This window comes from Micromesistius poutassou (genome assembly GCF_964030765.1).
Source record: "Micromesistius poutassou genome assembly, chromosome: 1".
NCBI classification, from domain to species: domain Eukaryota; kingdom Metazoa; phylum Chordata; class Actinopteri; order Gadiformes; family Gadidae; genus Micromesistius; species Micromesistius poutassou.
In genome coordinates this window covers 16,330,108-16,352,633 of record NC_140271.1, presented here as the reverse complement: position 1 = coordinate 16,352,633, position 22,526 = coordinate 16,330,108, and the positions used below count along the sequence as shown (strand labels likewise).

The 22,526-nt window shown below is 52.2% G+C and overlaps 3 protein-coding genes across 3 annotated transcripts in view; 1 reads left to right on the top strand and 2 right to left on the bottom strand.

Moving 5' to 3' along the window:
• The window catches only part of setd1a (SET domain containing 1A, histone lysine methyltransferase), a 29,980-nt gene extending 20,687 nt beyond the window's left edge, over nucleotides 1–9,293 (bottom strand). Inside the window, exons 1-8 of the mRNA XM_084477004.1 lie at nucleotides 9,281–9,293; nucleotides 8,079–8,223; nucleotides 7,868–7,966; nucleotides 7,103–7,373; nucleotides 6,569–6,696; nucleotides 5,537–5,796; nucleotides 3,172–4,936; nucleotides 1,289–2,284 (exon numbers count right to left, since the gene is read on the bottom strand). Coding sequence (XP_084333130.1) covers nucleotides 1,289–2,284; nucleotides 3,172–4,936; nucleotides 5,537–5,796; nucleotides 6,569–6,696; nucleotides 7,103–7,373; nucleotides 7,868–7,966; nucleotides 8,079–8,216 — 3,657 coding nt within the window. The 5' untranslated portion in view covers nucleotides 8,217–8,223; nucleotides 9,281–9,293. The remainder of the gene's footprint in view (nucleotides 1–1,288; nucleotides 2,285–3,171; nucleotides 4,937–5,536; nucleotides 5,797–6,568; nucleotides 6,697–7,102; nucleotides 7,374–7,867; nucleotides 7,967–8,078; nucleotides 8,224–9,280) is intronic.
• Nucleotides 9,294–10,402: 1,109 nt separating this feature from the next.
• Nucleotides 10,403–17,602, bottom strand: ccdc47 (coiled-coil domain containing 47). The gene is made up of 13 exons (XM_084477628.1): nucleotides 17,476–17,602; nucleotides 15,912–16,219; nucleotides 15,190–15,291; nucleotides 14,565–14,739; nucleotides 14,050–14,171; nucleotides 13,776–13,841; nucleotides 13,532–13,633; nucleotides 13,256–13,366; nucleotides 13,048–13,133; nucleotides 12,516–12,574; nucleotides 12,304–12,413; nucleotides 11,783–11,950; nucleotides 10,403–11,192 (listed from the first exon to the last, which is right to left on the bottom strand). The coding sequence occupies exons 2-13, from the start codon at nucleotides 16,209–16,211 to the stop codon at nucleotides 11,112–11,114; spliced, it is 1,482 nt and encodes a 493-aa protein (XP_084333754.1). The 5' UTR covers nucleotides 16,212–16,219; nucleotides 17,476–17,602; the 3' UTR covers nucleotides 10,403–11,111.
• A 916-nt stretch (nucleotides 17,603–18,518) lies between these two features.
• dcaf7 (ddb1 and cul4 associated factor 7) lies at nucleotides 18,519–22,526 on the top strand. The gene is made up of 7 exons (XM_084478132.1): nucleotides 18,519–18,882; nucleotides 19,342–19,500; nucleotides 19,635–19,746; nucleotides 19,869–19,987; nucleotides 20,406–20,615; nucleotides 20,754–20,871; nucleotides 21,200–22,526. Exons 1-7 carry the CDS (start codon nucleotides 18,745–18,747, stop codon nucleotides 21,370–21,372), a joined length of 1,029 nt encoding a protein of 342 aa, XP_084334258.1. The 5' UTR covers nucleotides 18,519–18,744; the 3' UTR covers nucleotides 21,373–22,526.

Below are 22,526 nucleotides of genomic sequence, written 5' to 3'. Positions count from 1 at the left end.
CCAACACCAACAACACCGACAACACCAAGACTAGTAACAACACCAACAACACCAACAACGCCAACAACACTAAAACTAACAACACCAACAACACAGACAACACCAACACTAGTAACACCAACAACACCAACAACACCAACACTAGAAACAACACCAACAACACCAACAACACCAACAACACTAACACTAACAACACCAACAACACCAACAACACAGACAACACCAAGAATAGTAACAACACCAACAACACTAACAACACCAACATCACCAACAACGCCAACAACACTAAAACTAACAACACCAACAACACCGACAACACCAACACTAGTAACAACACCAACAACACTAAAACTAACAACACCAACAACACTAACAACACTAACACCACCAACAACACTAACACCACCGACAACACCAACAACACCAACACTAGTAACAACACCAACAACACCAACAACACCGACAACACCAAGACTAGTAACAACACCAACAACACCAAAAACGCCAACAACACTAAAACTAACAACACCAACAACACCAACACTAGTAACAACACCAACAACACTAACAACACTAACACCACCAACACCACCAACAACACTAACATCACCAACAACACCGACAACACCAACACTAGTAACAACACCAACAACACTAACACCACCAACAACACTAACAACACTAACACCGACAACACCGACAACACCGACAACACCGACAACACCAACACTAGTAACAACACCAACAGCACCAACAACACTAACAACACTAACAACACCAACAACACCAACAACACCAACAACACCAACAACAACACCAACAACACTAACAACACTAAAACTAACAACACCAACAACACTAACACTAACATCACCAACAACACCAACACTAACACCACCAACACCAACACCACTAACAACACTAACACTAACAACACTAAAACTAACAACACTAACAACACCAACAACACTAACACTAACAACACCACCAACAACACCAACAACACTAACACCACCAACAACACTAACACCACTAACAACACTAACACCACTAACAACACTAACACCACTAACAACACTAACACCACTAACAACACTAACACCACCAACAACACTAACACACTAACACCACCAACAACACTAACACCACTAACACTAACAACTCTAACACCACCAACAACACCAACAACACTAACAACACTAACAACACTAACAACACTAACATTAACAGCACTAACAACATAACAACATAACAACACTAACAACAACATGTGTGTGCGCGGCCTTACCTTGGCCTTGGTCTCCTTCCTCTCCCACCACTCGTCGAAGGTGGCGAAGGCGATGTTCTCCACCATCTTGCGGTTGAGGTCCCTCTGCATGATGTTCTTCATCTCCTGGATGAGCGTGGCGAGCGCCAGCTGCACCGTGGCCTCGTGGGGGCTCTCCGTCAGCAGCGGGGGCTCGTCCCCGGGGGCCCCGTACTCCTGCTCCTCCCCGGGCGGCATGGTCCCGTAGCCCGGCGGCGGGGCCAGGTAGGACGGGTAGTGGGGCGGCAGGACGTGCGGGGGCCAGCCGGCGTGCGCGTGCGGCGGCGGCGGCGGGATGCCGTGGTGCGGGGGCAGCGGGGGCAGCTGCGAGGCGTGGGGGTCCGGGTAGCTGTAGGGCGCCATGTGGGGGGGCATGTAGTGGTGCTCCGGGTCGTAGTGCGTGCCGGCGCCGCCGTTGCCCCCGGCGCCGGTCCCGTCCTGGTCCATGTAGGGGAGGTGCGGGGGCATGGCGTGGTGGTGGTGGTAGGACGAGGGCGGGTAGTCGCCGGGGGGCGCCGCCTCGTCGCCGGGCGGGGCGCTGGACGACGAGACGCGCAGCTGGTGCAGCCGGCTGAGCATCTGCGTCTGCATCTGGAAGGACATGGGCGGGCCGCCGCTGTACTGGCTCATGAGCTCCACCGAGCTGGCGTAGTCGTACATGTGGGGGGGCATGGGCGGAGGGTACTCGGGGTGCAGCTCCATGTGCGGGGGCTGCAGGGCGTAGCCGGGCGGCAGGTGGGGCGGGTAGGAGGGGTGCATGGAGGAGCCGAAGTGCTGCTGCTGCGTGGAGTCGGAGAGGGGCGGCGGGGAGGCCGAGGAGGGGTCGCCGGCCCCCCCCCGCTGGGGCGCCTGCGACGACTGCGACGGCGAGGAGGCCCGCGAGCCCGACGGCTGGTGGGCCGTCACCGTGGTGATGGCGCTCGCCGCCTCGTCCTCGTCCGAGATCTCCATGTCCTCGCCGGAGGAGTGGGGGGACGACTGCGGGCGGGGGGAAAGGACAGCGGGTCAGTCAGACGTCAACATTATGGAGAAGAAGTTTCATCATCACGAACCACATGTTTACATTTTCTATAACACTGAAATACAGACTGCGTTCAATTTGTGGTTGGTGTGAATGTCTCCACTTTTTTCCACAATTCGTTGCAAATTTTTTCGCACATACTTTGATTTCGTATAAAATCCAGTCCAAAAAAAAGCTGAGTTGCAATGACCCAGATTTTCTGCAACCCCAGAAAACGCTGATGTTTTCTTCCCAACTTGTTGCATTGACTGTAAATAATAATTAATTAAATATGACTAAAATAATCTACATAGGATGCCTTGCACTCTGTTCTTCTCCACCTCACCCTTCCAGGGAAGGTGGGGGATAAGAGATTCTACTCGGAAATTGCTGTAGGTAAATTTCAAGAATTGGTAAAGAGAGAGAGAAGACGAGCAGACGAGAGCAAGATCTTCAAATAAAACCAAAATAAAATGTCCCCCTCCATCTCTGCCGTTTCCCTTCCTACGTTTCTCCACCATTGACAAGTTTTGCATTCCAAGCACCTGTGATTGACAGGAAGGATGCATTCTCTGATCCAAGCAGGGAAGAGATGCCCTAATTGGTCAGAAATGAGCCTGGGGCAGTCCAAAATCTAAACAGGCTTATTCTCTCAGCACATTTCACTCTCTATAATAACCTTACAGATTCCATTTCCATTTCTACCAAACTGCTCTCCAGCATCACCTTTAACCCAACGATGCTAATGCTGCCCTAGTGCGTGATGCAACTTCCTGCGTGGGTTCAACTCAACAACTCCAGGCCACAGTGTGAACACAGCCGTGCATCATCATCATCATCCTCATCCTAATCCTCCTCCTCCTACCTGGCTCTGTCCGTTGTAGGGGGGCGTGCGGGCCCCGACCCTCTGGGGCTCCGTGGCGGCGGGCTGGGAGCCCTCCTCCTGCAGGGCCCCCGCGGCCCCGGGCAGACCGGCCTGGGGGTCGTCGGAGGAGGGGACGTGGGGGGAGTAGGTGGAGGAGGAGGAGGAGGGCATGGCGGCCGCTATGACCGGCGGGCTCTTCCTCCCGTCGCCCCCCTTGCCCGGCTTCCTCCCCCTGCGGCCCTCCCCCTTCCTCCGCTGCTGCTCTCCCCCGTCTCCCTCCCGGGCCGCCTCCCCCCCCCCGCCGCCGCTGCCGGCCACCGCCGCCGCCGCCTTCTGCCGCTCCTCCCGCCGGTCCTCCTCCTCCTCCTCGTCCGAGGCCAGGAAGGAGAACTTGGCCTTCTGCTCCTTCAGGAGCATCTCGATGCGAGAGTCCAGGCTGCTGCTGTGGTACACGAACGGCAGGCTCTCATTGGTGGAGTCGGGCTCCGGGGAGGAGGAGTCCCGCGGGGGCGGGGGCGGGGAGCCGGCCGACGAGGAGGGCAGCTGCCCCTGGTGGGGGAGGGAGGTGGAGGACGGAGAGGTGGAGGAGGAGGCCACGGAGGAGTGCGGCGGCGAGGCGGGCGGTGCCGGCGGCGTCTTGGGCGGCGCCGGCGGCGTGCTGGGCCGCCGCTTGGGCTTGGTCCACTGCTCCTCCCGCGACGGGCTGTCCTGGCCAAAGTCCAGCGAGCCCAGCGTCTCCGCCACCGCCGCCGCCATGACGGAGGCCGGGGGCAGCGGCGCCGGCACCGGCGGCGGGGTGGGCGTGGGCATGGGCCCGCCGTGGTAGTCCTTGTCGCCCGAGCCGGCCAGGGAGCCCCTCTCGGGGGCCCCGCCCCCCAGGCGAGAGGAGGCGGAGGAGGAGGAGGAGGAGGAGGAGGAGGAGGGCGGAGGCGGGGGCTCCTGCGGCGCGGCGGCGCCGGGCTCCTTGGAGGAGGAGGCCGGGTAGGCGGAGTAGGAGGAGGGGGGCGGGGACATGCTGTTGGACGACGAGCGGTAGGCGGCCGAGGCGGAGGAGTTGTAGCGCGGGCCGCCGAACAACTCGGCGTCGCGGTCGCGGTCCCGCTCGTGGCTGCTGCGCCGCCGGCCCGCGCCGCCGTGGTGGTTGTGGGAGTGGTGGTGGTGGTGGTTGCGGTGGCGCTGGTGGCCCGGGTCGCCGGAGCGGGAGCCCAGGCTGTCCCGCCGGTAGCCTCGATCCTCCCGGCGCTCCGAGTGGTGGGAGGAGTGGTGGGAGGAGGAGGAGTGGTGCTTGGAGGAGGACGAGGAGGACGAGGAGGACGAGTTCGTGTCCTGCTGGTGGAAGGAGGAGCGCCGCGAGCCGCCGGTGCCGTACCGCCCGCCGCCGCCGCCGCCACCGCCGCCGCCCACCTCCCTCTCCCGGTCCCGCTGGTCCCGGTCCGAGGCGGCGGCGGCGGCGGGAGGCAGCGGGGGCTGCTCGTACTGGGCGGAGGCGGGCGGGGGCATGGACAGGTGGTGGGGCCCCGCCGGGGGCCCGGTGTTGGGGTACATGGGGTAGCAGGGCGGCTCGTTGTGGCGGTAGGGCGGGGCGTTGGGCGGGTACATGGGCCGCCCCCGGTGGTACCCGGACGGCTCCTGGGGCTCCTCGGGGTAGCGGGACACCTTGTACCCCCCCACGGAGGAGGTGACGGCGGAGGAGGAGGAGGAGGAGGGCAGCATGTCCTGGGGGGGGTAGCCGCTGCCCAGCGCCCCCGCGTTGTAGCCGGCGTGTCTGGGAGGAGAGGGAGAGAGGGGGAGAGGGAGAGGGAGGACGTCAGGTTCAGGGACATGATGGGGTCAGCATCTGGGGGGAGGGAGGCTGGACCCTTTCTGGGCTTTGCTGTTCGTCGACATGGATGGTTCTTAGGTTAGAGGTCTAGTGTGTCCGTCTCATCGTTGATCATTGATCTCATTGCAGCTCAGCAGCCAAGCGCACCGCTAACCATAAGCTAGACAACAAACAACACACTTAATACGTACACAACCCAGTTCACCTCAATTGATCCATTATTGACCGTCTTAGTCGATGGATCTAAACCCATTTGAACTTAAAAATACAGACGTGGCCGTGGCCGTGGCAATTCAAAACCAGATACTATTTGTCCTGAGGCTTTGGTTTGTTACTAAAGAATAACAAACCAAAGCCTCAGGACAAATAGTATCTGGTTTTGAACCGTGGAAATAACTAACTCCATAACTAAGCCCCCTTGCATCTACAACCTCGACCAGTAATATATTCCTGTGCATCGTGTATTCATCGTATGTTCCTGTGACGCACGCAGACCGGACGGACTTTGGAGCGTAAGAAGAGTGAGAAAGAAAAGCAACGCACCTGCCGGCGCCGGCGTAGCCCGAGTCCTGCGAGAAGGGCGTTCCCGAGCGGGACGAGTACGGCGTGCCGCCCCCCTGGGAGGAGGCCGAGGAGGCCGGGGTGAAGGGCCCCGTGTGGGAGGGCGGGGGCGTGTCCAGCCGCTGCTGCTCGCTGAAGCCCGGTTCGCTGGAGCACGGGGTGACGCTCCCGGGGGCGGGCGCCGGCATGGCGGCCGCCTGGACCACCATCTCGCTGGAGAGCCTCCGCCGGATGTCCGAGGACTGAGGGGGGGGGGGGGGGGGGGGGAACGAGAGCGGACGATCAATCAATCGATCGATCGATCGATCGATAAAGCAAACCAAAAGGGTAGACGTACTTTGGCGTGTGACGTTTAAATAAAAAGCCACCGCTTTGTTGTAATTTGACTCGTCACAGAAAAGGTTTACTTGAACAAATAAACAACTAAATAATGTGCTAATCATGAAAATCTGTGATGACTTGTTGTCAATAAAGTTAATCAACTTTAAGTTATTTAAAAGTCATGAGCGCGTCAGAAGGTCTCCTGCTCCGGTCACACGACTCCACGCAAAGAAACTTCATCACAAACCAGATGTTTACATTTCTACAACACTGAAATACAGACTGCCTTCAGTTTACGTTTGCGTCTGTAAATCTGTAAATAAATTTTTTCTCATACTTTGATTTATCTAAAATCCAATCAAATCCAGTCGAAATTCCTGAGATCACCCAGTTTTTCTACGACACAATAATGTGCTGATGTTTTCTGCCCAACTCGTGGTATTGACTGTAAAGTAAATATTAATAAAAAAAGAATCTACATAGGATGCCTTGCACTCAAACTGAAATGCATAGGTAGCCACGACAGTGTATAAGACTGTATATTGGACATGGTAGAGCATCACTACAGCCCTCTACGGAGGCTGGTGGAGAGATCACACCCTCAACAGAAGTGATGTGTGGGCATAGCGTTCGGGACGCTGGTACCAACAGGTGAACGAGGCTACACGGGGGGGGGGGGGGGGGGTTCTGTACCGTGTCGGGCTGCGTCACCGGCTGTGTGGCAGGGAGGCGCTCCGTCAGGGCCTTCCCCCCGAGGGGGACCGTCTGGGGGGTGAAAGCGCCGCTGACTAGCAGGTCGTAGATCTTCTGCCTCTGCTGGCCTGGAGGGCACACACCGCAGTCGCAGGAAGAGCACAAACACAGGGTCAGATCACATCCAGACACAACACACTACACACTGCTATTGAATGTTTTAACGTTTTACCTAAATCAGACACAGAAACAGCGCTGGCTTCTATGGGAATTTGGATTAAACTATATTTTAACAACTTGAAAACAATGACAGGTATTAATTCCCAGATGTTTTAACCCAGATGCCTTCTTGTTGACCAAACTAATGATCATTCTTTTCGGACGAAACTCCTTCTCTGTTCTCTACTGAGTAATAACACAACAGCAAAGCAACAGTTGTTCAACAGAGCCTTCAGAAAACACCACAGGTCGGTCATACGAGGGGGAAAGGACGAAAGGGGGGTGCGCGCACACACACACACACACACACCCTACCTTTGATGTCCAGCTGGGCGTGGATGATGTTGCCCATGACCGAGGTGTTGTGGAGCTGCTTCACTGTGTCCTTGGCCCCCCGGGTGCTGGTGAAGAGCACCCGGGCCAGGCCCAGGTGCTTCCTGGTCTTGGGGTGAAACAGGATCTCCATCTCCTCCACCTCGCCGAACTTGGCGCACATCTCGGCCAGGAAGGGCTCCTTGATGTTGTCATTGAGGCGGGCGAACGTCACCTCCTTGAGCGGGATCTGGCCGATGTAGAACTCGTCCAGCTGCGGGGAGGGGGAACGGCGCGGTCGGAGTCAGTATTTGATCTCGGTGCATCAATGCGCGCATGTGTACGTACGGAGGAGAGTCAGACACACGTTGTCAAGTCACAATGTGTAAGAAGTTTTTAAAACTTCAGTAACACTGAAGTGTTCAGTACACTCTAACCGGCTGTGCAGCTGAGGGACGCGAACTAGCGTAGCTCTGCTGGTTGCGTGGAGCGAGTGGGAGGGGTTTAGGAGTGTCAACAGTAAACAAATAGAGGTCAGGGCTGACCAGCATTTTTTTAAATCTGTACAATATATCAGCTATAGGATGTGGTTACATTGATGGCATTGTTGAAATCCCTATCGATCAGTATTGACTATTATTTTCCGCTACAAGCTAGTTCAAATGTTACACACTGCGACTTTAAGAGCTTGGAGTGGCTGCGAAAATGAGTCATGCGTTATAATACTGCAGTTGACTTAAACATAAACATTGAAGTCATTTCTCCCACCTTGAACTTGGGCACTGGCAGGGACAGCTCTGTGTATCTGGACCAGATTCTGCGAGGTCGGGGGTCTTGCAGATTTCCCACCGGATGAAACTCGGGGTCCTGGGATGGAAAACAAACAGTTTATTTTTAGACACAACAAATAAGACGTTTCAGTGGAACCGTTTCGATTGTAGATGTACAGTACAGTGTAAAGGAAAGGAAAGGAACGCACCGGCACGCTGAAATGCACTCCATCGTAGCGGTAGATCTTTTGGGTGACCCTCCGTATTGCCGGGTCCTGCACAAGCTTGTAGCTCTTCCACTGCAAACTGAGGGCTCGTTGTGATTCAGTCCCACTGTCTGGATCCATCCTACAGCTGGACGCGGAAACACCAAGATGTTGCTCAACGATACAAAATCTGGGCACACAATAAGGTCACCACCACGAACATACCCCGAGTTGCACTAAGAGATGAGCGTTATCCGGATAAACTGTTATAATTACGCCACACAACGGCGGTGCCAAAGCGTGTGTCGGTGTGTTGTTGTTGTGGCAGGGGCTTCATGGTATTCTTTGTTATTGTGCTATCCAAGCTTTCGATCCAAACGCCATAAACTGCGTCACAACAACGAATCATCACGCATTCATCTCATCAGAACACAGGTCAGCTCCTTTCGGGACCCGTCAGGTTTACGCGCGTCCCCGTATCGCTCCCACCGCGGGACTCGGCTCGGCTCCCCGCTGTCACAACAACGCGCCGCCCTACGTCACCGCCTCCGAGCGGCGGCTAGGCGCGTTATTAGCCGCCGCCGGAGGAGCAGCGCTCAGCGTTAACGCACAGCGGTGTCAAAAACACACAAAATACCGCTGCTCACATGTGACACAGACACACACACTCGTACGGGGTTACCGTTGTTAGTCGGTCCAGCGACCTAGGTTAAAGGCGGCTAGCGGAGCCTGCGCGCCTCCCTGCCATCTCGGCTCCCTCCTCGGGTTTAAGCCACCGCTAACCGCGTTAGCATACAGCTCCACTAGCGCCGAGTCAAATTAAGACCTTATCGGGTCCGCTTCCACGCAATGTGTCGGTCACACGTGTGCCGCGTCGCCCTCCGCTAACGATCGGCGGGGCGACGCGGGGCGGATACGGACCGTAGAGCGAGCCGGCCGAGGCGGGACGCTTTGCCCGCTCATTCGGGAGCAGCAGCCCGCCGCTCCGCGCAGCAGCGACCCGTGAGGCCTGCAGAAAAACACCCGCTCCCCGACGCTAAATCCGCGTACAAAGCTCCGCCCTGGGAGCCCGCCGGCGGTCTCTTACGGTACCCCTGGCGTTCCGGTGGCCGGACGATGCGCTACGACCCCCCTGCGAACGACCGACGCGTTGTTTTGAGACAAAATCTAAATATTATGGAGCGATCGGCCATCGCGAAACCAACCTGAAAACCTCGCCTGTTCTCCATCAGTGAGGTAAACGCAGTCCGCCCCTCAGCGCCCGCACTTTCGACAAGGAATGTAGTCGATACGATGCGATATAAACAACGAAATAGCCCCGAGAATTAGTCGTTGTGTTTCTGTAAATACATACATATTATTATGTTTACGTTAATATACGCGAGAGACTAAAATATATATTTTTAAAAGATAATCGAATCTGCTTCATGAAGCCACAACTAGTTCAAACGGAGGATTAACACAGCGCCCTCTTGGGGTTAGGTTGTGCTCTGCAGTTCGCAGAAAGACGAGGGGACCTTCATGACACCGACCCGACCGTCTCCCACTAAGTTCGGGTCAACGGTCAGGGTTAGGCTCCCTGGCTCCTCCCCGGTGAACCATGGAGGTTCTCAGACCCCCGTGTCTATGGTTCATAGACCAAATGTGGACATAGGGATTTGGGGGGATCGCTATTTGTCAATGTCTGTAAGTGGGCTGAACATGCAATAAAAGCAACAACAATACTAGTCATTGTTATATTAAACACATTTTGTTTATTTATAATATACTTTTTGTACACATGTATTAGTACAGATACATTCAATCACACAAGCGCGCGAAACGAATGTAAACGGAAAACAATGGTGAAAGCTGCCACATGGGGGCGCCATTTAGCTGTCAGTAATTAACGTACATTTTGTTGAATCACTTTCCATGTATGACAGCGCCATTACACCCATTTAGACATACCGATTTTGATATCACATTTCCCGGTTCCTTAACATTTTTTTTCTTTATGCTGCTGCTTAAGTTCCTTAATTCGAACCTCAATCCTTTGTGTTATTTCAATTACAAATAAGGTAACTTTTTTTTTTTAAAGACCCATCTACAGTTGATATACCCTAATAAACATCTAGCCTAGTGACACACTGTCGCTGCAGTTTAAATTTATTGGACTGCTCGACCTCATTTAGCAGCCATGTCTAAAGATAGCCTGCTAAAATTAGCACACATCAAAATCAGTAATGATCTACGCAAAACTCAAAAGACCAATTAGATTAACATCGGAATGACAGTTAATGTCTGGACTAATCTCGAAAATGTCAAACTCAAAATGAAACAGTAAATGAGCTTCAGTGCATTTTATTCAATTTGTTCGCACATTCCATCAGAGACAGACACAGCCCATGAAAAACCAATGACAAAAATATTAATAAATAAAAAAAGAATAAATGTTTTGATAAATCCCAAATTCTCATCGATTCAAATGCCAACCATAGTGTTCTTTATTACATTTAAAAGATGGCCGTCGCATAGAGTCGGGTTGGAAGTACAAATTTAAAAGGCTCACTGAGCTACGTCGCTTGCGGACTTCGGAGAAAGATTGTTCCAGAGAGAAGAGACGGAAGAGGAGGAGGAGGAGAGGGAGGAGGAGGAGCAGGAGGAGGGGATGAAAGTTGCCGTGATTCTGCTGCAGCGGATGTGATACTCCCGTCAGCCCAGGCTCCCCCCCGACGACACAAAAACATCGTTCAGCCACAGCCACAGCCTGACGCACTCACGAGGAAGCACGTTTCCATGGAGACGAAGCCCGGCCGACACACCCTCCGTGTGTGCAGGGAATGTCTGGAGTGTTTGGGGGGGGGGGGGGGGGGGGGGGGTGTGTGAGGTCGGAGTCAGTGTGTACAGCAGTGAGCGCCAGCGGAAGAACAGCATGGGGGTGCATTGTGTGTGCTTGTAACCCCCCCCGACCAGCCCCACCCCACCCCTCAGCCTCTCCTCCTCCCTCTCCCTCTCCCTCTCCTCCTCCTCCTCTTCCCAGTAGTGGTCCTTGTCTCACATGGCTTTCACTTTGATCTGCTTCATCTTCATCTGCTTCTTCTCGATCTTCTTCTGCTCGCGGCGCTGGGCGGCCTCCTGCGAACACGGGGACACAAGCGGCGGAACGGTTCATGGGTTTAATTACCGGTGAAACTAAACAAAAGCAGCCCATCGTCAAGTGGCGATTGTCTTCATAGGTTGAGTCCCGGTTGAATTCCCCCGGGAATAACACTTACTTTTATCCGACAAGAAACAGACCTGGCCTAATTGAGTGGAACTAAAAATATCAAACTCATTACGGCTCCCATGACCTTGTTTACCACACCGCCGCACTCGACAAATGAACGCTGCACAGTCGTCTGCTCATTCATGCATCTACACATATATGTAGCCATTCATTCAGGCAGCCACACATTAAGCATCTACACATTCAGGTAGCTGCACATTCATGCAGCCACACATTAAGCCATCTATACATCAAGGCTTGTATGTATAGATGGCTTAATGTGTGGCTGCATGAATGTGTCGATGGCTTGATGATCAAGCCATCGACACATTCATGTAGCCAGTGCTACACATTCATTCATCTACACATGCATGCAGCTACACATTTTCAGCCTCCTAGTAACAGCGGGGCGGGGGCGGGGGCAGGGGCAGGGGCGGGGCGGGGGCGGGGGGCGGGTCACCTCCAGGCGGCGCTGTCTCTCGGGGTCCTCCTCGCTCATGATCCTCTCCTTCTCCGCCCGTTTCTTCTCCTCCCTGCGGGTCTGGGCGGCCTCCTGCCGCTGGGCGTGGGTCTGCTTCAGGAAGTTCTCCTCCACGCGGGCGCGGTTCCGGTCGGCCTTCTGCTTGCCCTGGACGCACGGACGGACGGAGAACGTCAGGACGGACGGACACACACACACAGACGTGGGGGGGATGGATAAGGAAAAGAGCATCCTCGACCTCAACCTAATAATAGGTTTCTCAAACATTAAGGCTTTAACTAGAAAGTAAAAGGCACTTACAAGTTTAAGAAAATACTCTTGATCAACAGGACAAGGAGACAAGATCACGTCTCAAGAGGCCATTTCATTCGTAACCAGCACAGACGTCTGCACCTCGATTGTCGCTAACAAGGTGCGGAACCCCCCCCCCCCCCCCCCGCTGAGATCTCTCTGTGACGGGCGGAGTATAACGAGCAGAGGCCCCGCCCCCGACCACTCACCTCCCGGTTGAGGCGGAGCTTCTTGACCTTGTCGATGCTGTAGATCACCATGTTCATCAGAGGGAGCAGGCTGTCCATGTCTTTGGGGGAGGTGTTGCCCATGCCAGGCACTGCAGCCACACAAACAAAAAGAGATATGATGTTAAACATGGACTAATGTTCAGTAAACCAGACGTGTGTTACAAAGAGAGAGGTCAGAGAGAGTTCTTCACCATTGAATGTAAACTGAAGAGTCTTCTTGGTTTCTGGCAGCTTTAATGGCTGTCCCTCCCTGCAACGCACAAACCATACCATAAACACCATACCATGAACACCATACCATGAACACCATACCATGAACACCATACCATAAACACCATACCATAAACACCATACCATAAACACCATACCATGAACACCATACCATGAACACCATACCATGAACACCATACCATGAACACCATACCATGAACACCATACCATGATTGCAAAAACCATGTATAGCATCTATACCATATCATGCATACCAATATCATTCATACCGCAGTTGATGAAAAACTTATTCAACATGTAAGCCAATATACTTTATACCATATCATGTAAACCAATAATGTTTATACCACTATTATTCATACCATATCATGTATAACAATATCATTCATACCATATAATTGATATCAATGATGGGCCAGGGACAGTACACAAAAGCTGAATGTGTAACTTTGTAAAAACGACCACACAAAAAGCAACACAACAAGTACGTACTCTTGCATAACTTTTGGACCAGAAAATTGGTCCGACAAATGGATGGATTCAATCTTGTCAGCATGACTGGTAATAAAATGTACCATCTGAAAAACAAATTTGGGAAAAGAAAAAAAAGAATTCTGTCAAAGTACATTTCCACATACATGACGCATCAATGTTCTGTCGACACGTATACATGTAAAAGTAAAAGCAGAAGATGGCCTACCTTGCTGTCCATCACTCCATCTGTGACCTCGCCCATCTCAGTGAGAATGGCAAGGGATTCTGGGAGCCCATACTTGGCTCCAGATTTGGGCTTGTCGCTGCAGAACTCACTCTGTGGTAAGGAAGTGGTAAGGAAGCACAGTGAGTCATAGATCAAAAACGTCCCGTTAACAGTACAGGATCACGATGCCAACAGCACAAAGCAATACATACAGTACAGATGGTGTAATGTTGGATCCACGATCCAAGAAAATGACAAGTCATTATGGAGGGTTACCAAGTCCTGCATGTCCTTCTGCATCTTCGCCATGGCCTTCTTGGTGCCCACGGCGAACACAAACGTGTCCATGTCGTCATCGTTCAGCGTGACTTTAATTTGCTACGGACAGAAACACAGAGCCGTCGTGATGGTTACTACTAAACATCAACAAGCAGCTTCGGATTTTTGACTCTCGAGTGGAGTGCATGCACGGACATTAGTATGAATATGAGCTGTGCTGGGAGGACTGGTGGTCACCCACCACTTGATCACAGGCTGGCCTCATCATCCTGGCCAACACGTTGAGAAGGTCCTGCCTCTTCAGAAACTGGAGCAAGGAGAGGAGACGTCACATAAGAAACTGAGATGAATACATGGTGTGTGTATGGCGCGCGCGCACACACACACACACACACACACACACACACACACACACACACACACACACACACACACACACACACACACACACACACACACACACACACACACACACACACACACACACACACACACACACACACACACACACACACCTTGAGCTGGATGAGCATGCCCTCGCAGCACACACGTCCGGAGCACCACAGGTTGTAGATGTGTTCATTCTCCTGGTTCAGCTTCCCAGTGCTGACCGCGTCTTTACTGGTCCCATCGTCACCTGATCACACACACACACGTATGACACGTCCGTTACAGGCAGCGACACCTGGAGCAGCGTTCTAAGTGAACACCAGTCTATAGCGGAAATATTTGACCGGTAAAGAAATCCTGGCTTACATTTTAAACCCATTTCTCGACTGGTCGATTTTCCCACAATTCTAAAAAGTTTATATTGCCCCCCGGCCTAAAAGGTAACTCCTACCTCCCACATTGCAGTGTGTGACATACTGTTTATGTTGCAACAAATCATGACCAATAACACCCCATAACAGCTACAGCATAAACTACTAAAAGGGTACCGACCACTAGAGGCACCAGAGATGTGCTTTTATTGGTCATGATTTGCAGCCACATAAAACGGTACAACATAAACCACTAAAAAGGTACTGACCCACTAAGGCGAAGTTGCTCTCCAGCAGCTCCCGGTGAGAGTTGAACCAGGTGTGGGCCAGGCGGCTGTTCTTGTTCTTGCCGATGATGTAGTTCATGATGTAGGCCAGCAGGCCGGTCACCATCAGGATCTCCATATAGTAGCTCTCCCAGCTGTTCTGGAGGTGGGCGGGGACCTAAAGGTGTGTGTGTGTGTGTGTGTGTGTGTGTGTGTGTGTGTGTGTGTGTGTGTGTGTGTGTGTGTGTGTGTGTGTGTGTGTGTGTGTGTGTGTGTGTGTGTGTGTGTGTGGACAGACGTAGGACAAGCATGTGTTATAACCATGGCAACCGTACACCGTCAAAAAGCCAGTCTATAGCGGGAACATAAAGTTAAGGGAAATGATTCTCCCTGAACTACAAGTAGGCCAGAATCTTGCGGTGTGTGGGGGAGGGGAGGAGGGACACAAGACAAGCATGCGTTATAACTATGGCAACTGTCGAACTGTCAAAGAGGTGCAGTTAAGGGAGATGATTCACGTTCAAGGAAAAATAAATATTTCAAAGCAATAAGGCTTTCAATATGGATCACAAAGGACAAGATGATAAAGTGTGCTTGCAGCATATGAAAGGACTCATTCAGGTCTTACCTTGTGGATGATGAGCGGGTCCTTCATGGAATGGCCCGGTTTGTCCATGTCCCCAATGCCCTCAAACTCTTCCTGATCGTACTTGCTGTACATATCTTGGTCCTAATAAAGAGACATGATGATAATCTGAATAATGAGCGTCGACAGAAATCACCATGAACCTGTAGCCTCGCCATCGGAGAGCAATCAAAAAAGGTTTTCAACAGACCATAGAACCATGATAAAAGAGGAACAGAAGAGCTTTTCTCAGAAGAGAAAATGTTTTTGCTATATGTGTCAATCTGTTGCTCCCCAACCCAGCCAAGGCCAGACTGGTGTCCATTAGGGCTGTCAACAAATATTCTAAATTCGAATATATATTCGAATAGTTTTATATATATTCAAATAGACATTCGAAGGTGAAAATTAATATTAGAATGTGGAAAAACACACACCCGAGGCTGTCTGCAAGAGAGAGAGAGAGAGAGAAAGAGAGAGAGAGCGAGAGAGTTCATTTACTTATTTTTGTGTGTAGGTAATATGTTGTCAAATATGTTTAAACTTAAATAAACCACCTACACAAGTAGTTATGTCTCATTGTATCAGTTTGTCCCGTTATTGACGTAATGCGCGTCATTGACACAATGCGCAAATATAGATATTCAAATAGTTTGAATGTCATTTTTGAGCAATTTTGACTGCCCTAGTGTGCATCGCGCCGCCCGACCACCACGCAGGCTCACGTTGTTGTCCGACTCCTCAAAGCCGTCCTGCTCCTCCTCCAGCTCCACGGTGGCCTCGTCTTCGTCCTCCTCCTCCTCCTCGGGCAGCGATGAGGACGGGGAGGCCCGCGGGGGCGGGGCCGTCTCCGTCTCGGCGGCGCCGTCCTCGTTCATGTCCTCGAACTCGGCAAAGTCGTTGTCGTCAAAGTCGGCGATGTCCTCGCCGTCGTCAAAGTCGTCGTTGTTGTAGCGCCCCCTGGAGTACGGGAGGGCGAGCAGCAGCAGCAGGACAGGCACCAGGAGGAGGCGGAACGCCCTCATGGTAGCAACTGCACCAACACGGCGCGACCGGAGACAGGAAACACGGTGAATCAGGGGGTAGGGAGGACAGAGAGGGTCAAATAGAGGAAGTGAGAGAGTAAAGGAATTAAGGTTGGCTGCGAAAAAGGCTTGAAAAAAATGTTTGTTTGTTTGTTTGTTGTTGATGATTGTGAGAATAAATGCAATGTACCGAATAAACTAACTTGAATGAGTTCAATAAGGCTGTTAAAAGATTGTTTTCTGATTTAACAGTTTGTGGCTACAAATAGGACAACCCAAGCTTTTAAAACGCCATTAAATACCATCAGATGATACTTGTATTATCGTGAATAGGGCACTCCATGGAGCAAGTGGCTGTAGATAGCAATACGTGACCGAGCAAGTTTCCACCAGTGATTGGGGTGGGGTTTTTAGAATCTCGGATCAATTTATTTTCGATCTGAAGCGTCGTTACATTATCCAACACAAGCAGTTCAAAGCGTATACACACACACAGGATCCTTCAGCCATGCCAAGTGATGAAATATGCACCCTAGGGAAAGGATTAGGTAAGCCTTTATAGCCGGAGGGGGGGTAACACCTGATCAATGTGGACGACCTTTTGCATCGCATCCACCATCAATACTATATAACCACACGAAAGCTGCTCATCAGGTCCGCCGTCGGGCTGCTGACTCACAGCTGGGGGTGGGGGGGATCCTCAACTTTAACAAAATAAAGACAGAAACCCCTCGGCTCGATCGCAGCTGCCAGCGTGAGGAACACGTATACTAATTAGGGATTAGTGGCCCTTACTGCTACTACATGATCTGGTTTCCGGCCAGGGAGTTGTTGATTAACTTTACTCGACGACTTAACTACAATAACCTGTGAGACCAAGGGGGTCACTTACACTGCTTTTCGACGCTATTCCCAAATCGTTTAAATTAACAACTTGTCAAAAATGTTCCCTGGATGAAAACCATTCATTTGTAGGAGCAGGGGGGGGGGGGGGCTTCGTGAAACTCCTCGTAGTGTAGATCCCACCGGCTCCCATCCCCCCCACCACCCACCAGTACTCACTTACTACGACTAGCAAATCTGGCGTTAGCCTTAGCATGCTAACGGCTAGTAGCGACACGGCGTGAATGTTTGTGGGGAGCTAACAGGCTCCCTTCCACTCCCCTGGCGCTAGGCGTTAGCGTGCTAAGGCTAAGTGTGAACGCGACGAGCGGCTAAACATTGGACCGAGTTCGGGATTCAACCGGAGGAAGGAGGAAAGTACCTGGCAAGACGTAGTTAGGACTGTGGAATGAATCGGCGGACTGCTGTGGTCTGACCGTCAACCCGCTCCGTTCGGCTACTTGACAGCGTTCTACCCACAAGGCAGCGCGGCGGCACCCAGGTCTCCTCCTGTGTGTGAGTGAGTGGGGGACGGGTGCGCTACCACTCCTTTACCACTAGGGGCACCCAGGGGGCACCCTGTGTGTGTGTGTGTGTGTGTGTGTGTGTGTGTGTGTGTGTGTGTGTGTGTGTGTGTGTGTGTGTGTGTGTGTGTGTGTGAGAGTGTGGGGGGCGGCTGCAGTACCACTTCTCTACCACTAGGGGCACCCAGGTCTCCCTGTGTGTGTGTGTGTGTGTGTGTGTGTGTGTGTGTGTGTGTGTGTGTGTGTGCGTGTGTGTGTGTGTGTGTGTGTGTGAGTGAGTGAGTGAGTGGGGGGCGGCTGCAGTACCACTTCTCTACCACTAGGGGCACCCCCAGGTCTCCTGTGTGCAGTGTTGCCAGATTGGGCCAGATCGGATGCAGCCAACGTTGCCAGATTGGGCGGAAAATCCGGCCCAATCTGGCAACACTGCCTGTGTGTGTGTGTGTGTGTGTGTGTGTGTGTGTGTGTGTGTGTGTGTGTGTGTGTGTGTGTGTGTGTGTGTGTGTGTGTGTGTGTGTGTGTGTGTGTGTGTGTGTGTGTGTGTGTGTGTGTGTGTGTGTGTGTGTGGGGTGGCTGCAGTACCACTTATCTACCACTAGGGGGTCTTCTTTGTCCCCTCTCACTCATACTTGGTGGACTTCAATAGTTATATTTAGAAAACGTCCAAGCCACGCGAAGACGTCGGTTAATTTCATATCAGCATATTAATCCCGTTGTTTTGTTTTTTCCCAATAAAAGCGTTATGTGTGTGTGTGTGTGTGTGTGTGTGTGTGTGTGTGTGTGTGTGTGTGTGTGTGTGTGTGTGTGTGTGTGTGTGTGCGGTGTGCACGCGGGGGGGGGGAGTTTTTTTTAACCGGGGTTTGAGTGGCGTTCAGGCCGCGCATGCGCAGCGTCGTCACTCGGTCACTCACTGCTAGCAAAGATGGTCTTTGTCAGCTAAACCGCTGAAGAAAAACATCGTTCAGGTGCGAAGGCTGCGCGGGTTTAATGACGGGCTTCGGACACGCTGGTTGAAATCCCGACACACGGTTCGACCCGAAGCCACCGCGATCACACCTTTGTAACGATTGTTCGTAGTTTGCGGATCAGCGGGTTCCGACGACAGCGTTGTCGCAGCCCAGCCGAGGATGTCGCTGCACGGAAAGCGGAAAGAAATCTACAAATACGAGGCGCCATGGACGGTGTACGCCATGAACTGGAGCGTCCGGCCGGACAAACGCTTCCGCCTGGCCCTGGGGAGCTTCGTGGAGGAGTACAACAACAAGGCGAGTCTCCGTGTTGTGGCGCTTATCTTTTTTCTCTCCTTGGATGATGCTATGCTAACTGCGTTAGCCCGCTGAAAGCTGCAGCGTCCCTCCCGCGGGCCGGAGCGCCCCTGCGTGGTGGTGGTGGTGTCACCGGGGTCTACTCTGCACACACTTGTGTTGTCATCTGCAGATCGCATAGCGTGATCAAAGTGTGACTGGCTTGTGTGTGTGTATAATTGCATGATGTCCAAACTGATCGGCCCATCGATGCATTGTTTATAGGGTTAGCTAACTAACCCCCCCCCCCCACACACACACACACACACACACCATTATTACAGGTTCAACCGGGTCATCATCGCATAGCGTAAACATAGTGTGACTCGCTGTCTGTGTATAATAATAATTGCATAAATTGTATAATATCAAAGCTAATCATCCAATCGATGCCCCCCCCCCTCCCCTCCCTTCGTACAGGTTCAGCTGGTGGGTCTAGAGGAGGAGAGCTCGGAGTTCATCTGCAGGAACACCTTCGACCACCCGTACCCCACCACTAAGATCATGTGGATCCCGGACACCAAGGGGGTCTACCCGGACCTGCTGGCCACGAGCGGGGACTACCTGCGCATCTGGAGGGTAGGCTCCTAAGATGATCAACTGAATACACTCGTAAATGCACTCACAATTAGTTTTTTTTTGCCACTCTATGGCTGGATGGTTGGAGACTTGGTAAAATGTCAACTTTGACATCCTGTTCATTCCCATTTCAGGTGAGCGACACCGAGACGCGTCTGGAGTGTCTGCTGAACAACAACAAGAACTCAGATTTCTGTGCCCCACTCACCTCCTTCGACTGGAATGAGGTTGATCCTAATCTCCTGGGTGAGTGAACCGGGACCTGAACTCGCTGCACTGCTCGCAACCCAAATTGGTGAAGGCCAGGGAGAACTGCTTCTTTTCTACAATTTGACTCTTCTAACCTGCTGACTGGTGTTGATTTGTAGGCACCTCCAGCATCGACACCACCTGCACCATCTGGGGCCTGGAGACGGGACAGGTGCTGGGCAGAGTCAACCTGGTGTCTGGCCACGTGAAGACCCAGCTCATCGCCCACGACAAAGAGGTGTGTGTGTGTGTGTGTGTGTGTGTGTGTGTGTGTGTGTGTGTGTGTGTGTGTGTGTGTGTGTGTGTGTGTGTGTGTGTGTGTGTGTGTGTGTGTGTGTGTGTGTGTGTGTGTGTGTGTGTGTGAGAGACTTTAGAGTAGGGCTGCATGATGACACCCTATGGCTCCACAAGTTCTAGACACTCCCAAACATGGCAGTGTCTGGAACTCCCATGTTGGATAATATGACCATTTCTCCTCACTTTGATCTCATTAGTACCAGTTTGGGTTACCTCCTTCTTAAACCAATTCAGCTTCACTTCACCTGTGCTGCTCTTTAGTCTTCCATCAGCCAATGGGATCCCCACACTGATGTGCAGTGACCAGGTGGTCCGGGCTCTGTGCTGTATGCTAATGCCGCTTCGTTGTGCGTCCGCAGGTGTACGACATCGCCTTCAGCCGCGCCGGCGGCGGGCGCGACATGTTCGCCTCGGTGGGCGCCGACGGCTCCGTGCGCATGTTCGACCTGCGCCACCTGGAGCACAGCACCATCATCTACGAAGACCCCCAGCACCACCCGCTGCTCCGCCTGTGCTGGAACAAGCAGGACCCCAACTACCTGGCCACCATGGCCATGGACGGCATGGAGGTGAGTGGGCGTGGCGGCATGACACGACGCGGCGGCCAAGCAGCGGAGGCGTTGTTGTGTTTGGAACGGCGTCTCTCTGTGTGGAGCTGCAGAGTCTTCTTGTCTTGTAACCCCCGGGTGTCTCCGTCCTCCTGCCAGGTGGTGATCCTGGACGTGCGCGTCCCCTGCACGCCCGTGGCTCGGCTCAACAACCACCGGGCCTGCGTGAACGGCATCGCCTGGGCGCCGCACTCCTCCTGCCACATCTGCACCGCCGGTGAGCCGCCGTAAAAATAACCCCCCGTCCAAACTACCGTTCTCCTGACATGCTGTGACTGCTGGTTCGGAGCTAAGTCCAACGTTTGTTACCGTACTCCCCTGCCTTACAGAGGGCGTATCGTGTGGGGATGTGGGAGGGTAGAGGGGGGGTTGTCTGTGAATAGCCGGGCATTGTATTGTTTTATATATTTTTTTATTACTATTCATTTATAAAGCACCATGAGGACTACCATCCAATTTGGTTGTATCCTGTGCAATGACAATACATTAAATTCTATTCTATGGGTCGATGGACAACGCTGTGTCTTTGTTTCTCCTTCCACCAGCCGACGACCACCAGGCGCTGATCTGGGACATCCAGCAGATGCCCCGGGCCATCGAGGACCCCATCCTGGCCTACACGGCCGAGGGGGAGATCAACAACGTGCAGTGGGCCTCCACCCAGCCCGACTGGATCGCCATCTGCTACAACAACTGCCTGGAGATCCTGCGGGTCTAGCCCCCCCCCCCCGGGACGTCCCGGCCCGGCCCCTGGGCGGCAGGGGGGAGCGTTGCTAGAGACTCGGACATTACTTCTCAGACGGGAGGTCTCGTGGTCCTCATCCACACGGATCTCGGCGAGAGAAGGAGCCGGCAGCGAGTGAACTCTCATGGCTTATGTTTTTCTTCTTCTTCTTCTTCTTCTTCTTCTTCGGAGTTGCCCGCCCCCCCTGCATCCAGCTCCTCTTTATCCATGTTTACGCCTTCAGTCCCCGTCCGTCCGTCCCCCCCCCCCCCCCGCCATGTCTTCTGTCTGAACCCGCTCCCCTGCTCGTATTTATTTGACTTACTCGACGGAGTTCAATGTTTTCGGAGTAGTTATGATGAAGGCCGTAAGCGCTTTGGACTCTGTTGTGCAGTTGGCAGTTAACATAAAAGTGGAAATAAATGAAAAAAACGATATACTTTCTCCTTGATGTTAGCTTTCACTTCAGCCCGCCATGAGATTATTATGAAGGTGTACCACAATATGATGTGTATGTCTTGGTAAAGGATGGCCAAATCTGGGAAGATTATCTCTTAGAAATGTAGGAACAATTTCATTTGGGATTTATTGGTTGATGTCATTCATTGCCAGTTAATCAGTTTCATCAGTTTCATGTAAAATACAGAAAGACATTTTTCTTTCAGGATATTTGTATCCAAAGTCGTCCAGTATCTCGGTAGTTCTCAGAGGAGCGAGATAGATGCTGTTCTGCCATGGTGTCCATATTTGTACAGTGTATTTGGACAGTTTTTACAGGTCAAATACTCCATCCACACTCACAAACCTTTTGGAACAATTAAGTTCAGTCGCAAATCGTTAAGACTTTGGATTTTCTTTTTTTTTTGGCTTTCTTTTTTTTGAGTTACGAAGAACAGCATTTTCTGCTGTCCAGGCAATGAGATCTGCATCTTGGTCTAGGAGAATAGTAAAACGTCTTTATCCAATCTTGTTTTACTGTTTTCTTAGAACTTTAAGGTCACGACCTTGTAGCATGCCAATGCAAGGGGAAATGTATATACATATAAATATATTACCTAAGATATTGTTGAGTGTTCATGTTGTAGCCTTTTTCATAAAGTTTGTATTATTGAATTTGCTCTACTAATAAATGGTATTCTGTGCCCTAG